The sequence below is a fragment of the Eubalaena glacialis genome, chromosome 5 (genome assembly GCF_028564815.1).
Source record: "Eubalaena glacialis isolate mEubGla1 chromosome 5, mEubGla1.1.hap2.+ XY, whole genome shotgun sequence".
NCBI classification, from domain to species: Eukaryota; Metazoa; Chordata; class Mammalia; order Artiodactyla; family Balaenidae; genus Eubalaena; species Eubalaena glacialis.
In genome coordinates, this window is record NC_083720.1 from 92,875,674 (window position 1) to 92,892,272 (window position 16,599).

Genomic DNA, 16,599 nt, shown 5'->3' on the forward strand with positions numbered 1-16,599 from the left:
GTGAATGCCTGTCATATTGAGGACTTTAAGTTTTGCTTTGCCCTTGGTGAGCCACAGCTGCATTCTGTTTAGTTCTCTTAGTGTTAGATGGGCTGCTTGGAGTTTGCCTCTTGTGTGTGTTGTTCAGGGGTCAGTCAGAGATTTGGGAAGAATTTATAGACACAAGTTGAGTCTCCCCTCTGTGGTTTTCTCTTTTCCTGGGTATATCCCTTCAATTTCCAGTTTCTGTAGTAGCCCCAAACTTTGTCCTTTGATTCCTCAAGCAAGTAAGACTGCAGATTTCTATCCAAATTCTAACTGTCCTTTGTTTAGAAAAACCTCCAAAATGGAAACACTTTCAGTGATATTCCTTTCAGATGTCCATTCTCTTCCAAATCTGTCTGCTTCTAGTAACTCTCCAGAGTCAGATAGCTGTGTTTTTTTATTTTTAATTTTAAAATTTTACATTTTACATTCCATTTACAGTTATTACAAAATATTGGCTATATTCTCTGTATTGTATGATACATTCTTGATACTTCTATTTTAATATAATTTTTCCAATGTTTACAGTTGTTTCCTGTGAGAAGTTTGGTCCAATGTAAACAACTTCAACATTATCAGATATGGAACTTACATTTTAAAATAATGTGGTTGAAATAGTCCTTACAGAGAATGTGGAAATTAAGCAAAGATTTGAAAGAAGAGAGGGATTTAGCCAAAGTGGCAGGTTTTTTTGAAAAGCCTCCAGGCAGACACAAGAGCAATAACCAAGGTGGGAAATACCTGATATGTTAGAGGAATAGCAAGAAGAGCAGGGTTTTGAGGAAAAGAGTGGTGTAAGCAGACATGCATTTGAGAACAGTATGGAGGTTCCTTAAAAAACTAAAAATAGAACTACCATATGACCCAGCAATCCCACTACTGGGCATATACCCTGAGAAAACCATAATTCAAAAAGAGACATGTACCCCAATGTTCATTGCAGCACTATTTACAGTAGCCAGGACATGGAATCAACCTAAATGTCCATCAACAGATGTATGGATAAAGAAGATGTGGTACACATATTCAATGGAATATTACTCAGCCATAAAAAGGAACAAAATTGAGTTACTTGTAGTGAGTTGGATGGACCTAGATTATGTCATACAGAGTGAAGTAAGTCAGAAAGAGAAAAACAAATACCGTATGCTAATGCATATATATGGAATCTAAAAAAGTGTTACTGATGAACCTAGTGGCAGGACAGGAATAAAGACGCAGACGTAGAGAACACAGACTTGAAGACACGGGCAGGGGTGGGGGGAAGGGGAGGCTGGGATGAAGTGAGAGAGTGGCATGGACATATATACACTACCAGCTATAAAATGGATGGCTAGTGGGAAGCTGCTGCAGAGCACAGGGAGATCAACTCGATGCTTTGTGATGACCCAGAGGGATGGAATAGGGAGGGTGGGAGGGAGGCTCAAGAGGGAGGAGATATGGGGATATGTGTATACATATCACTGATTCACTTTGTTGTACAGCAGAAACTAACACAACATTGTAAAGCAATTATACTCCAATAAAGATGTGGAAAAAAAATAACCTCTGCTATTTTGTGAATAGATTATATGGATGCAAATATAGAAGCAAATAATTAGCTAGGAGAATTAGTTGTTGCAAGAGTTCACAGGAGAGATAATGGCCACTCAAACCAGAGTGGACATGGTGAGGCTAGTGAAGGGCTAGATACGTTTATGAAGGAAGAACCAACAGATTTTTTAATTGATTGGATGTTGCATGTGAAAGAAAGTGAGGTGTTCAGAATGTCTCCAGGTTTTTCTGGCAAGTAAGGATGATTTCTATATAACACAGAAGGATGGAATTGCCATCAACTGAGTTGGAGAAGGCTATGGGTGAATCAGTTTAATCAGACAAAGTCTGTGCCCTAAAAGGCTCACACTCATAAGTAAGAGAGATACTTAAATAACTAACGTGATCAACAACTGAAGTAATGTGGTAAGTGCTTTTTATAGTAGTTCTATGGGGACCAGAAGAGATAAAAAGTATCATTTCACTTTGTGATGAGGGAACAGCTGAGAAGGGATCAATATATTGAAGAATAAATAGGATGTGAAACAACAGGGAGGAAGGAATTAGTAATGGAAAAATAATCATGAGCAAGAACGTAGAAATGCAAAAATTAATGTTAAGGGCTTGGGAATGGGACACAGATTGGTGTGACTTGAGGTAAGGATGTGTCATAATGATGGTAGGAAAAGGGATGGGGCACTTGGAGGGAGGGAAGTATAGGACAAAAGATATAATCAAGCTAAAGAACATATTTACTCTGCTCATGAGCTTGCCCTTATCCAACAGGCATTGGGGAAGTGGAAAGAGGTACTTTTGAACAGTAACGTGAAAATCCTTGGATGGAAATAAACCAGTAATTTGTTTGTTGTCTTTTTGTTGTTGTTGTTGTTACTTGTCCAAAGGCAATGAAACATATTATAAATAAATCACAGAAATATATATTCAATGTTGTAGTTCTAAAGTGCGGCCCCTAAAGACATTCCCTGAACTGTTCTATTGTGGTATTATGAATTCAATTTGATGACTTTTTTTTCCTGGCATGATTTAATGACTTCTCATAATATTAAGTAGATGGGAAAAACACACACTCACAAAGTGAATAATGCCAGTTTTCCCGTTCATTTGGGTAAGATATTAAATGGTTAGTTGTTTGCCAATGTATTCTATGAATGAAAAATGTTTTATAACCATTGTGAAAAAATTAATGCTATTGAGGCTCATGATTGTTTCTTCTTTTCAAGTCATGGGCCCCAGGGATGAGACATCAGGGGACTTTCAGTAGCAGTCAGTTAAAAGCATGAAATGTATTTATTTCTCTTACTCATTTAACAAAAGGTGCTATAAAATGTTTGATGCTTTTTTGCATGTATTTAGATACATGTTAGTTAATCCAAAAATACTGTTGTTTTTGGAGGTCTAGAAGAAACAGTGCATTCCTTGGGATATTTTAGGATTATCAAAATGTCTTGATTAGAAGGGACAGGGGCCCTTGCTGATATTAATTGTTGAGTGATATTTAAGATTGATTAATATTTATGATTTCTGTATAACACAGAAAGAAAAACTGGTTTTAGGGCAAACAGATGTGGATTTTAATTCTGGACCCCTCTTCTTAGTAGTAGTTTGAGATTGGCTGAGTCTCAAAATCTTTGAGCTTCATCTTTAAAATGAAGATAATACCTTTTCTGTCTTAGCCCTCAGTAACTATGAAGACCAAAGGGGAAACCTATGTGGTGGTAACATGAACATTATAAAGCACTGTTTGAGTGTAAGATATACTAACTCATATTATTTCCATACACTGTAGGTTACATAATGAAAGGTACATCTTTCCTGGCAAAGGATGTATGTGAGATTTAATCCACTCCTGAGATAACATAGAATTACATAAAAATGATGTATGAATTGGTGTCCTTGATTTTTATGATCTTAACATTTTTAATCTACTCATATAGGTTTTTTCCTTTCAGATTAAATAGTAAGCACATTAATAATCAGTTTTCATGTGTTCACTACATCACACCTTTTATATGTCCACACATCTGTCTTTTAAACAAAAATTACTTAATTAACTTAAGATAAAATTGTTCTGAAATGAAGATCTGAGTTGAAGTTTTAAGAATTACGTTAGAGGGCAGGTCTATAGTTGCCAGTTTCTAGTGCTTGCCCCCAAATGTTCAGATGCTTACATTTCTTCCTGAGTATTTCAGCTATTGTGTGAGATGAATTGTTCATTACAAGTTAATGTTATTTTTAGTGAGTAAAACAGCACAGACCAGTAGACTGCGAAATTCAGTATAGTTCAGACTTATTTGGTAAGAGGATGGCTCTCAAAATCTACAAAAGAACCTTTGTTGAATTCTTTCAATACATTATTGGCCCATACATACAGTAGCCAATTTTGAATTTAGAAATGAACTAATTTAAGCCATAACTCAATAATGGAGGGTTCAATTACAGTTATTTCTTTTTTTATTTACAAAGCTTTTGATTTTGTTGTAAGAAATATCCATGGCATGAAGCTTCTGCATGAGTGGTAGGTGTCTAAAAACTGAATCATCACCATCATCATCATCATCATCATCATCATAATCAACCAGATTTAAAAAGGAACCACTATTTTTGTCCTCAAATAGTAAGTTAAATATGTAATTCTAAAAAAAAATTTTGCTAGAACTTGTATAATCATCTTCTATCTTCAGAGAAAACAGATGGAGGCTTACTCTGCTAGGACATTATAGAATGAATACAATTATTGAAAGTGACAAACTAGTCATCGGAGAGATATTCCAAAGACCCAATTTCTATTTGAATATGATTCATATTATGACTTTTATATATGTAAATGATTTGGTAGCCTAGCAATGGCAAATTGGATCTATTTAAAGTAAGATGGCAGTAGTGTCACTTTTAGGATATAAAAGATCTGAGACATAAGGCATGTCTCTTTGAAAACTGTTTGAACTTGGGCATTGATAATGTTTTAAAAAATTATTTCTAAATGGCATTCATTCATTGTGTAATGCATAAGGAAACTTTTCTGTAGCAAATATACCTTTATTTTAATATTTTAGGAATGTGGGTTAATTGTTGGATTTAGGGTAACCTAAGCTACTGTGCATAGAGTAGTATTAAGAGCCTATTTTATATTTCTATACTTACTACTTTTCAAAATGAGACGATTGGCATCTCATATCTCATTTGATTAGTTCATTACTCAAGTTATGTTCTTTTCCTTTCATAAAGGAAACCTAATGATATTTTGGATTTCAATGTAATAATGCTTCAGGGGAATGATGTGTGTGGTGTGTGTGTGTGTGTGTGTGTGTGTGTGTGTGTGTGTGTGTTTGCTGTTCTATTATGTCATTTGGGAGGAAGCTAGGCATTAATGATGTCATGGCTATTTTTAACACTACCAAAGCCCTTTTAATCTGTAATGCTAACAATATTCAACAGAAGCCTATTCGTGGAACTATCTTGTATAGGAAAAACATACATTTAAATATGCAAACTTATAGAGGCAAGGCCTTATCATCTGACTGTTCCCAGATCTCATTGGTATTGTTTGATTTCACAGATTTTTCCCTTTTACCAGGCCAGCCACTTCTGGCCCTGTACTTGCATATACTCTTACAGCAGTTAATTACAGCCATTGGTCAAGAGCAGTTTGGCTTACTATTTTCATGGCAATAAAAGGAATAGAGTAATGATTTTATATCTTAACTAAAGCTGAACCGTAAGTGATCTGGCTGTAGGCCCTCCAATTTAATTTTCCAGACTTGCAAATAGATAACAATTGTAAAATTAAATCAATTTTATTTACTTTTCAGACCATGTGGATGAACGGACAGTATGCAATGGAATTGCCCCGGAAAAAGACGTAGATGGATTTCATATTATTAACATTGGAAGACTATGCCTGGATCAGCATTCTCTCATACCTGCCACTGCTAGTGCTGTTTGGGAAATTATCCAACGAACAGGTTGGTCTATGGGACATGGGTGCTAAGTGCCAAAATGAGCATTTGCACATTGCCTTGAAAGAGAGTGAAAGAAAATAAGCACTAAACTTCAATCTACAGGAATATATAAAGTTACGGAAGTCAAAGAATAATCGGAAATAAGATAAAATGAAGAACACATGCCAGGTTACAAGAAACTGCTGTTTCACCTTTCAGGGAGTGAATTTTCCAAATAGAAAGTTTATCTCCCTACTCTAAAACTATAAGCTGAAGGTATTTTGATGTACATTTTTCAAAATGTATTATGTTTCTCCTTACTTTTAAAAACAAAATGTGCTGGGCTTCCCTGATGGTGCAATGGTTAAGAATCCGCCTGCCAATTCAGGCGACTCGGGTTCGAGCCCTGGTCCTGGAAGATCCCACATGCCGCAAAGCAACTAAGCCCGTGCACCACAACTACTGAAGCCTGCGCTCTTGGAGCCCGTGCTCTGCAACAAGAGAAGCCATCACAATGAGAAGCCCCTGCACCGCAACGAAGACCCAACGCAGCCAAAAATAAATAAATAAAATAAATTTATTAAAAAAAAAAATGTGCCGAACATTTTGCACCATCTCTAATGACCTAGGTTTTCATTATAAACACTTGCCCTTGAATTGTGCTCTAAATACAATAATGCTCTCAAAGACCCTCGATAGTTCTCCTGCCTTCATCACTGTCTCTTACATTTTTGGCAGCATCTCCTCCTGCTAATCTTCTCTTTTCTAACTGAGGGAGAGAATTTCCAAGGGAAAGCAGATCCTAGAATTATACTCTTAGAATGTTAGTACTTAGAAAAACCTTAATTCTAAATTTTTCATTTTACTTATGAAGGTACTATGCCCCAAAGAGGTTAAGTGTGTTAAATCTGTAAGCTTTATCTTTCAGACCTTTCTAAGTCCATAAATTTAATGCTTCTCTCCTATAGAATAAAGTGCATGAGTTTTGTGAAAAATACTTTTTTTCCCCCACTTCATTTTGTCCTAGATTTGCTCAGAGTTTGATTGCCAATTAATCTTGACCTTGCACTTTGCTTGCTTTGTGATTAGTAGTTAATAATTTTGTCTCCACACTTCTAACTCTTCATATGAATTTTAATGTTTAAAACTAATTTAATGGAAGCTTGAAAATGTCTGTGATTTTTTAATGAGGCCATAATGAGAGGGAACATGATGGATCCAAGAATTATAAAAAGAAATATTTATAAATAGAGAATGTGGGAACATTATAGACAAGCCACAAAATAATTCAAATTTAATTAGAAGATTTTAAAGAATATTGCAGTTGGCTGTTGAGATGTTTACTTTGCTTCTTGTTGCGTATTCTTCATTTAAATCAAACTCTGTTTTAAGGAATTGAAACATTTGGAAAAAATGTGGTTGTGGCTGGAAGATCCAAGAATGCAGGGATGCCCATCGCCATGCTTTTGCACACTGATGGAGAGCACGAACGGCCAGGAGGTAAGGGCAACCTGGAGACTCTATGTACTCTTACAATTTTCTCACTTCTTACAATCATCAAGTAAATGTGTTTGAAAATGTGACGTAGAATATTTGTGGGCTTCTGCAAATAAAGGTTTCCCTTTATTCCCTATCTAATGACATGAGCACCTTGACAATGAATAAAAGAATTACTGGAAAAATGTGGCCCCTTTGTTCCTACTTTTTCCTTTGGCTATATATACTTCCTTTATATCATTAAAGATATAGACATTTAGAAGGGTAGAAAGGCTAGATACATACTAGATGCATAAAAATCACATGTTGATAGATATCTGTATACCCATACACACCATGCCCCTAAAACACACCACCAATGTATAGATATAAGTTTGGATGTTTTTTTTTTACCATTATTAACCTTGGTGAACTCCAGTTTCCTGATCTCAAATTTTCAAATACAGTTGACTGTTGAACAACACGGGTTTGAACTGCGCAAGTCCACATATACATAGATTTTTTTTTTTCACTAAATACATACTACAGTACTATATAATATGTGGTTAGTTGAATCAATGGATGTGGAATCATAAATCCAGGGGCTGACTGTAAAGTTACAGGTGGATTTTCGACTGTGCAGAGGGTGGGTGTCCCAAACCTCCTCGTTGTTCAAGGGTCAACTGTACTAATTTTATGATCTTGGTTGATGTAATGCATATGAAATATTTTTTTAAGCCACAAAGCCCTAAGGAAAAAGAAGGCCAATGATAACATATCACTTATCTAAAATGATAAATTATTAGAGTTTGAATTGTTTTTTCCTGCCTGGACTTAAGGACTTAAATATTGCAACAAATCAAAATGTGTATGTGGATCATAGTAAACTAGGGCCTGATAGTGACTCAAAGTAACTTTAAAAAGCCTTAGTTTTGTAGAGCTCTTTGAAAGGCCAAATCTGGTAGTATCAACATATTTTTCATGGTAACCATCTACAAAGTTGCATCTCTAGCTTAACTTTTCACTTCTAACTTACTCTGTTAATGCTCATCTATCTCTTAGCGTATAATAAAGATATTGATTCATATTTACCTTTATTTAATAGTTTCTGTTAAGCAAGGTAAAACAACCAGGAAAGTTTACCTAGGTGTACCATTTTTGTTGGAAGATTTTGACCAAGAGCCAAAATAGGCAGTTTTTTCTTCATTTTCAACATATTATTTTCTTATCTCATCAATAACATAACAAGCAGCATTATGCAGCTCTGTTAATTGCACAGCACTTTCTCATGAACTATCTTATTTCATTCTCAATAATTCTGGAATATATTCATATTCACATTTTGCAGCTAAAGGAAATGAGCTTTAGAGACTTCAGTGACTTACCCAAGGCCATTCAAGGAAGTGGTGTACAAAGCTGGGAGCTGGGTGTTGACTGTCTGGTTGGGAGGATAGACTTGAAGTCAGACCCCTCCCCTGCCAAGCCCGGTATCCTTGGATAAGTCATTTAATCTGTGTAAGTCTCCACTTCCCTCATTTGTAAAGTGCAGATAATATTACTATCTCTTTCATTGGGTTATTATGAAAATTGAATGAGACCTGAATGTAAAGCAGTCTTCACAGTGCCTGACACAGTAAGTTAAGTAAGCCCTTGGTATGTGTGAACTGTGACCATTACTGTTATTTCCATTATTATGCTTAAATTAATAATCTGTGGCCATACTAACTAAAACGTTTAGAATAACATAATCCAAGGTCAATGATATATTTTTCACCTTCATTTGAAATTTTATTTTCTTTTTCTGGTAGGTTTTATATTTGCTTTTATTTGGATCAAATCTAGTCTTTGTTGTAATAATTTGCATAAACATAGAATTTATAAAGTTGATAAAATATTAGATTATAAATATGACATCGTAATATTCCGAATTATACTTTACATTGCACTTTTTCTTGTGGATATTAATATATTGTGTGCTAATTTCTTGATAAATTTCAATTTTGAATTATTTGTCTATAAAATACCTAATTCTAAGAAAGTTAATTTACCTCTTATTTATGCAATTTTAAATTAGATAGTCCTATGTCATAAAACACATTTACTTTATAAATATTTTATACTTTGTGTTACAAAATATTTTCACTTGAATGCATGTTAGAAATTGAATAAAATTGGAATTAGATATAGTACTGGTTACTTAAACGCCAGGTGGTTAAATTTACAGTTATTATAGTGGCATCCAGGTGCCATTACAATTACAGTATCTAAAAGGTAATAAATTGTATTAAAAATGATGTTGGATAGTTCGCAACATGGGTGGTGTTTATTAATCTCATGCATATTTAATAGGAGTATGGTGACATATGTGATTAATATAATGAATTGTTGAGAGCTGCTTACTGAAGATTTGCAGTCTGTGGGAAGGTTAATATTTCAAATGTCCATGTCTGCTAGAGCAGTAACGATGTGCAGTGACTACGTGTGCATTGTTAGCTAACGGAGATAATGAAGGAGGATTAACTGGGCAAATTCATATCTATAGAACTTGTTCTGATGACGCTCAGAATGTTGAGCATTCAGCTCACACTGTACTTCTTTGCCAGAAAAGATTCAGAGCCCTAATGATTCATTTGTGTCTTAAAGCCAAAGATAATTGCACTAGAAGAAAAATGGCGATACTGTAATTTAGCTTGATTAATATGTGTCTACACAGGGCTGGCTTTTAGTCTTGATTATTTAGGACATGGATCCCAGCTGTTTTGTGAGAAAGAGCTTCTTTTAATTCTTCAAGGGCTTGAAATATTTAGAGGACTGAGAATGTGCTAAAATCTTGAGGTAAAGAATTAGTGCTGATACTCAACACAGCAGGATGCTGCAGGCAGATAACCTTCTGCTGAGGACATGTCATCGCAGGAGGCTTTAAAGATGACATGACATTCAAGCCACTATGTACTTTATAGAGAGTGAGAGAGAGTTCCTGTCTTCCAAGAGCTTATAGTCTTGGTGGTGGTAGGGTGGGGGGACAGGGTACAGAGGGGGCATGATATGCAAGTATGGGTGATTGAAATGATAAATATTGAGTGGCACAAAATAAAATTCAGCATCCCTAAGAAAGCATTCAATTTGCTTAGGGAAGCCCTTGGTTAATTGAGGAAACATAAAGAGATTGACAGTGGAGTCTCTTCTCATGAGCCCCACTACTTGTTAGGATGTTTGAATATCATTGTGATCACCTGTAATTCACTGGTATTCTTTTAACGTCTTTGTATGTAGTAACCTGCCCAGGTAAGTTAACCTTCCAGTATTCAGAATGAAAACTGAATACTATTGGCTTTAGCAAAATGTCTTTATGTTTAGCTTACCCTGATGGAGTAAAACAGAGTTCTCCAGTTTCTCTGAAACAGTTTTTTTTTTCTTTTTTTAAATTTATTTATTTATTTTTATTTTTGGCTGTGTTGGGTCTTCATTTCTGTGCGAGGGCTTTCTCTAGTTGCGGCAAGCGGGGGCCACTCTTCATTGCGGTGCGCGAATCTCTCACTATCGTGGCCTCTCTTTTCTTGTGGAGCACAGGCTCCAGACGCGCAGGCTCAGTAGTTGTGGCTCACGGGCCTAGTTGCTCCGCGGCATGTGGGATCCTCCCAGACCAGGGCTCAAACCCGTGTCCCCTGCATTGGCAGGCAGATTCTCAACCACTGCGCCACCAGGGAAGCCCCTCTGAAAAATTTTTTTTGTTTTTTTTTTTTTTTCTCCTTTAAGATAACAAAGTGCCACAATGACCAGGCATTATGTGTATTAATTATAACCAAAGGAATATATAGTCTGATTTTATTTCAAATTCTTTTAGAGTAAATTCCTTTCTGCCTATTTTATATTCTTACATAGGGCATGTCATCTAAATAGATCCCCCTAAATGGCCACAACATGCTTCTCCTTTTAACTAAAAGGTTGGGGTACTATTGCAGTGGCATTGGTTGCTGGGACTTTTTTTTTTTTTTTAATTTTTTAAATTAATTTATTTATTTATGGCTGTGTTGGGTCTTCGTTTCTGTGTGAGGGCTTTCTCTAGTTGCGGCAAGTGGGGGCCACTCTTCATCGCGGTGCGTCGGCCTCTCACCATCGCAGCCTCTCCTGGTGCGGAGCACAGGCTCCAGACGCGCAGGCTCCGCTGGGACTTTTAAAAGAGCATTTTGGAAGAGTCAGCAGCTAGCTGATTTTGCTTAGAGTCCTTTGGGATACTCTTGACTTCATTCACGTAGTAGGCATTCAGTACGTATCCTCTGTGAAACACTGGGGTGGGGGTGTGGTACAGGGGTGAAAAAGACTTGTCCCCCCTGTTTCCAGAAGATGACAGACTGCATCTTCAGGACACTGTGTTTCTCAAAGCACAGCTTCCGCATTGGTGTTCAGCTTTTGCACTCAAGCTGCCCACCTGCTGCAACTTCTATATATCAGGCATTTTTCATTCAAGGGGACATCCTATCTAAATGGAAAACCACAAGATATTTTGTCAGTGTGATGCCTTTCCTTTGTGAAAATTGGCTCCAGTTGTGAAAATGAACATTTTTGCCAGCCTGGGAGCATTCTCTCTCACCTACAGGAGGGGCCTTCAGGTAGTAACACAGGAATGGATGTCCCAGGCAGTGCAGTGTGATATGAGTGGTTATGTGTGATTAAGCTCAACCCAGTGCCAGGTTGGACCAGGTGCTCTCAAGTTTCAAAGAGAGGAGCCAGAAAGGAACACCCAAGAGAGAGGAGTCGCGCAAAGCAATCACGCCTCCTGGACGGAGATTCTTAGTCTTGTTGCCAGTGGAATGGAGTGGGACTTTTGCTGCCGCTGTGGAATGAACCATTGTCAAACAGGGGCAGGGGGACGGCAAGCATTTATAGTCTTTGCTCCTCCCATTCCACTACTCCTAAGGTAGAAGTGCTCGTGGTAAGATATTGGGGATATTATGTTTTATGACGCCTCTGTGTTGACTAAACTTTACTGAATTACAGCTTTGAGTTTGCATAGTGGAAAGCAATAGAAAAGAACAAATGCTTGTTGTAGTCTCATTTTCTAAGTTGAATAGTAGGAGTACTGTTTCATTTTCCACATCTCTGAAATTCAGCCAGCTAGTATCTGGAAAGCACTGTACTTGGAAAAATGTCACATATTCTCCCATCAGGCAGCTGGAACTATTAGTTGCCCTGTTGAAAATAACATTAAACACTATTTAAAATATAAAGTGAAGTCCAAATCTTTTTATTTTCCCTTTCATTTTCCCTCTTTCCTCATGACCTCAAAGTACCAGGCATTTTTTTTTTCATAATTATCAGCACAAAACATCCCTTTTCTAATGTCTATAAGCCTGATTATTCAAAGCATCACTTGTAAGGATATTCATTTCTGCTCCACCAGCCTTTTCAGCCATTCATCCCATCGAGTTCCCCCTGGTACCTTATGCTGAAGCTTCATAGAACTGCACATTGTTCCCCAAACACACCATCTCTTCCAGGCCTCCTTTCCATTACATACCCTGTTCCCTCTGCAGGGAATGCTGTTTCCCATCACTCGCCTGCTTTCCTCTCACCTCCAGCCCATCTTTCAAGATGTGCACCAAATCTAACTTTTACATGTTATATGTGCTGCCATCACAATACTAATCCTGTTGCATATTGATTGTCTACCTGGTCCCCTTTTCTACACACACATAGTAAATATGAACTGCTCAATGACAAATATTTTGTCTTAGGCTTTTTGTATCTCTGAAATTTAGCACAGGGCTTGGCATGTAATAATGCAACTAGTCAGTGAATCAATAACAGTTTATTTAGTGTTTCCTGTGTGCCTGTATTGTAGAAAATAAGACTGCAGGCTAGGGATTTAAAATAAAATACTGCCATTTATGGAAAAATAAAATCCCTATATAGTGGGGAGGAGGGAACAGAAGTAGCTAGGTACTTACTATAAACTAACTCCTTCATATTTTAACATTATAGGCATTTATATAAAAGTATAACTTATGACTCCCCTTCGCCCAAGATTCAGATCACAGGAGAGGAGAATGCCTCGTGACCATCAGGAAGGGGAGAGGAGACCTAAGGATACTGGGAAGGGAAGGAAAGTTATTGCTGACAGCATTAATTGAAATAGGTCACAGCATTTTTCCAGTAAAACATTTAAAATCTATCATTTTGTTTAGACTTTTTTTTTTTTCTAGAGCTGCTGACATGTAGTGCTGCCTTCTTACAGAGGAGCTGATTTCTTTGTCACTAAGCATAGGAATATGATGGTGAATAAATCAGATATTGCCCTGTCCTCTTGAGCTTACAGTTTAGTAGGAAAGACAGTCATCAAACAATTAGGTATGAATGATTAATCATTATAATTGTGCAAAATGCTGCAAAGGAGGAGAGCTTTCTATGATAAAAAGCTTGGTTGTAGGAAGGAATGGATGATTTCTAACTACAGTTATACATGAATGTTATACCTTTTTATGCCTATCTTTTGTACTATTGCAATGGAATGTTTTTATTGTCTACCTTCTGTCACTACTCTTCACTACAAACTAAAAAATCCCACCTCACAGACAAAAATAAAAATATATTCTATTAAGTTATTAAAAATTTCTAAAATCTCTAGAAGAAAAAAGTTCACTCTGTACAAAATAAATAATTCATACCATAATGGTAAATGATGATTTGATGAGTTAAAAAAAATCAAGTCAATGCCAAGCAGTGTTATTATACATATGTAGTAAGTACATCAGATAGAACTTCCTCAAGTAGGCTTCTCTTAAAATCTCTCCCACCCCCTCACACACACCACCATAGACACATTGAAGAACTTTTCATTCACAACATTTATCAGTTTGTGATTGTCATTTATTTGTGTCATTATCTGATTAATTTTCATCATACTCACTATTAACTCCACAAGAGCGAAAACCATATCTCTTTATCTTCCCATTTTATTTCCAGCATCTAACATAATAGCTCTCCAAAAAGTCTTTGTTCAATAAATGAATGAATAAATTCTCTTTATTTGTAGACCAAGAGTATCATGAAAGTTTATTTTTTTAATTAATTAATTTATTTTTATTTTTGGCTGTGTTGGGTCCTTGTTTCTGTGAGAGGGCTTTCTCTAGTTGCGGCAAGCGGGGGCCACTCTTCATTGCGGTGCACGGGCTTCTCACTATCGCGGCCTCTCTTATTGCGGAGCACAGGCTCCAGAAGCATACGCTCAGTAGTTGTGGCTCACGGGCCTAGTTGCTCCGTGGCATGTGGGATCTTCCCAGACGAGGGCTCGAACCCGTCTCCCCTGCATTGGCAGGCAGATTCTCAACCACTGCGCCACCAGGGAAGCCCTCATGAAAGTTTTAATACAGCTATTCATAAGCTGTATTCTTAGGAGCACGGATGTACCACAGGATTTTAAATGGTTCTGAGACCAGCCAAAAAGGCCAAAAAGTGGGAGGTGGCCCAATTTCTGGAAATCTCCACCCCTTTCCTGAAATAGTTGGAATAATCCTCCCAGTCATTAGCCTATGAAATTACCCGGGCCATAAAAACTAACCACCCCATATTTCGGGGCCTCTCACCTCCTGAGATGGCCCACACCCTGCAGAGTGTGTTTCTCTAAATGGGTGTAGTTTTTTTTTTAAGGGACAAAAATTAGTCAAATAAGTCTGGGAAATCTGGGTTAAACAAAATCAAATGCATATCTTGACTGTGAATATAGTAATATAATATAACCTTTAATATAGTAAGTACTGTAAATCTCTGAGAGAGTAAAAGTCTTTAGTATTTGACCCTGGAAGTTGTTTTTATCCCCCCTAAAACTATTATGGGAAGTAATATTATTAACATATATATATATGTGTGTGTGTGTATATATATTTGTATTTATAGTTGTCATATTTGTATCTATATATTTGCTAAATTTGTACTAATATACCCCAGAGGTCTAGCCTTTTTCCACACAGAGAATGAATTCAGAACCTTGAGAATACTTATTTAGCCTTAGTCTATGGTCTTTTAAGCAAGTTTGCAGAATAAGACTTTGTAATAAGATTCCTGAGTTTCTTTTCATCTGTTAATCTTGGAAAGAAGAAATAAATGTAAAAATTATATAAAGCTTAACAAATAGACCTCATACATACATCTCCCAGCCAAAACAACTAGAAAGGAAAGGGCAATACTTTGGCTCATGCCCCTTATCCCATGACTGAGCTGACTACCTCATTTTGGCTAAGATTTGGGAGGGTCTGATTGCTTTAAAATTTAGTTCGTTATGTATATATATATATATACACATAAAATCTGTTTCACAATCAGGAATACTACCATCAACCCTGACCTGGCAGTTTGGTACCATGAGGAATTTGGTCACCTGGGAATTGATTCATGTGGATGATTTAACACATTTTATCCCTATTAATAGGAGAATAATGCTAAAAATATAAGACTCCAAAGACATTATTTTCATTTATAACTGGCAACTTGTTCACACCATAGTTGCAGTCTTGATGGGTGAAGATTGACTGCTGGAGCAGGAGAGCCTAGTGTTAATGAGAATAGGCTCTCTATCATATTGCCCGAGTGCACACTCTGTTCCTGCATTTCCCTAGAACTCAGTGTTCAGTTCATATAAGCTATTATAGTGCATTTATTCTAAAAAGTATTTAAGGTGGTCCACAACAATATATGAAGCACAATGCAAATGAGAAATAGTTAAGAAAAAGGGGAAGCAAGGCCTGGAACTAAAATGGAGCCAAGAATAAAGCTACTATTAAAAATAGGCATATCATTAAATCTTCATGGATATTTTCCCCTGCCAAGCACACTGAATATGTGTTTGGTGCATTTATTTAATTGAGTCTAAACTATACTTCCTGTGATAGGGTTACTAATTTCATCCTGTGAGCTTTTAGGCAGGAAAAAAAGATGACTAGTTACCCAAGTAAGTATCTTTAGGATTAAAAATAAACACATGCTACAAAACAGAAATAGAGTCACGGATGTAGAAAACAAACTTATGGTTACCAGGGGATAAGGTGGGGAGGGATAAATTGGGAGATTGGGACTGACATATACACACTACTATATATAAAATAGATAACTAGTAAGAACCTGCTAGCACAGGGAACTCTACTCAGTACTCTATAATGGCCTATATGGGAAAAGAATCTAAAAAAAAAGAGTAGGTATATGTATATGTATAATTGATTCACTTTGCTGTACACCTGAAACTATAACTACAACTTTGTAAATCAACTACACTCCAATAAAGATTAAAAAAAAAGAAACACATGCTCAGGATAAATAAAATATTTTCTGATATTAAGACCAAAAAATATTTTCTCCTAAAATTACTTATAAGCAGGGAACTATGTAATGGACTGAGTAATATTTATAACATGCTTTTTAATTTAATGAAATGGCCATATTTTATAGGGTTGTTTCTCTTATTGTTTAGCATAGATCAAAGCTACCATTGACATGCATTTCTCTGATCTCACTTGGACGTTTCTTCTCATTCTCAGTTTTTGAGTCATTCTCTTCTTCCCAAATTCTAAACCAGTGTTTCTCAAACTTAGCTGTCCACTGTAATCATCTGGGGGCT

At 36.5% G+C, this 16,599-nt stretch overlaps 1 protein-coding gene across 4 annotated transcripts in view; it reads left to right on the forward strand.

Moving 5' to 3' along the window:
* The window catches only part of MTHFD2L (methylenetetrahydrofolate dehydrogenase (NADP+ dependent) 2 like), a 133,104-nt gene that overhangs the window by 36,627 nt on the left and 79,878 nt on the right, over positions 1-16,599 (forward strand). For all 4 annotated transcript variants that reach the window (XM_061191469.1, XM_061191471.1, XM_061191470.1 and 1 more), the window contains 2 exons: positions 5,388-5,540; positions 6,909-7,016. In XM_061191469.1, coding sequence (XP_061047452.1) covers positions 5,388-5,540; positions 6,909-7,016 — 261 coding nt within the window. The remainder of the gene's footprint in view (positions 1-5,387; positions 5,541-6,908; positions 7,017-16,599) is intronic.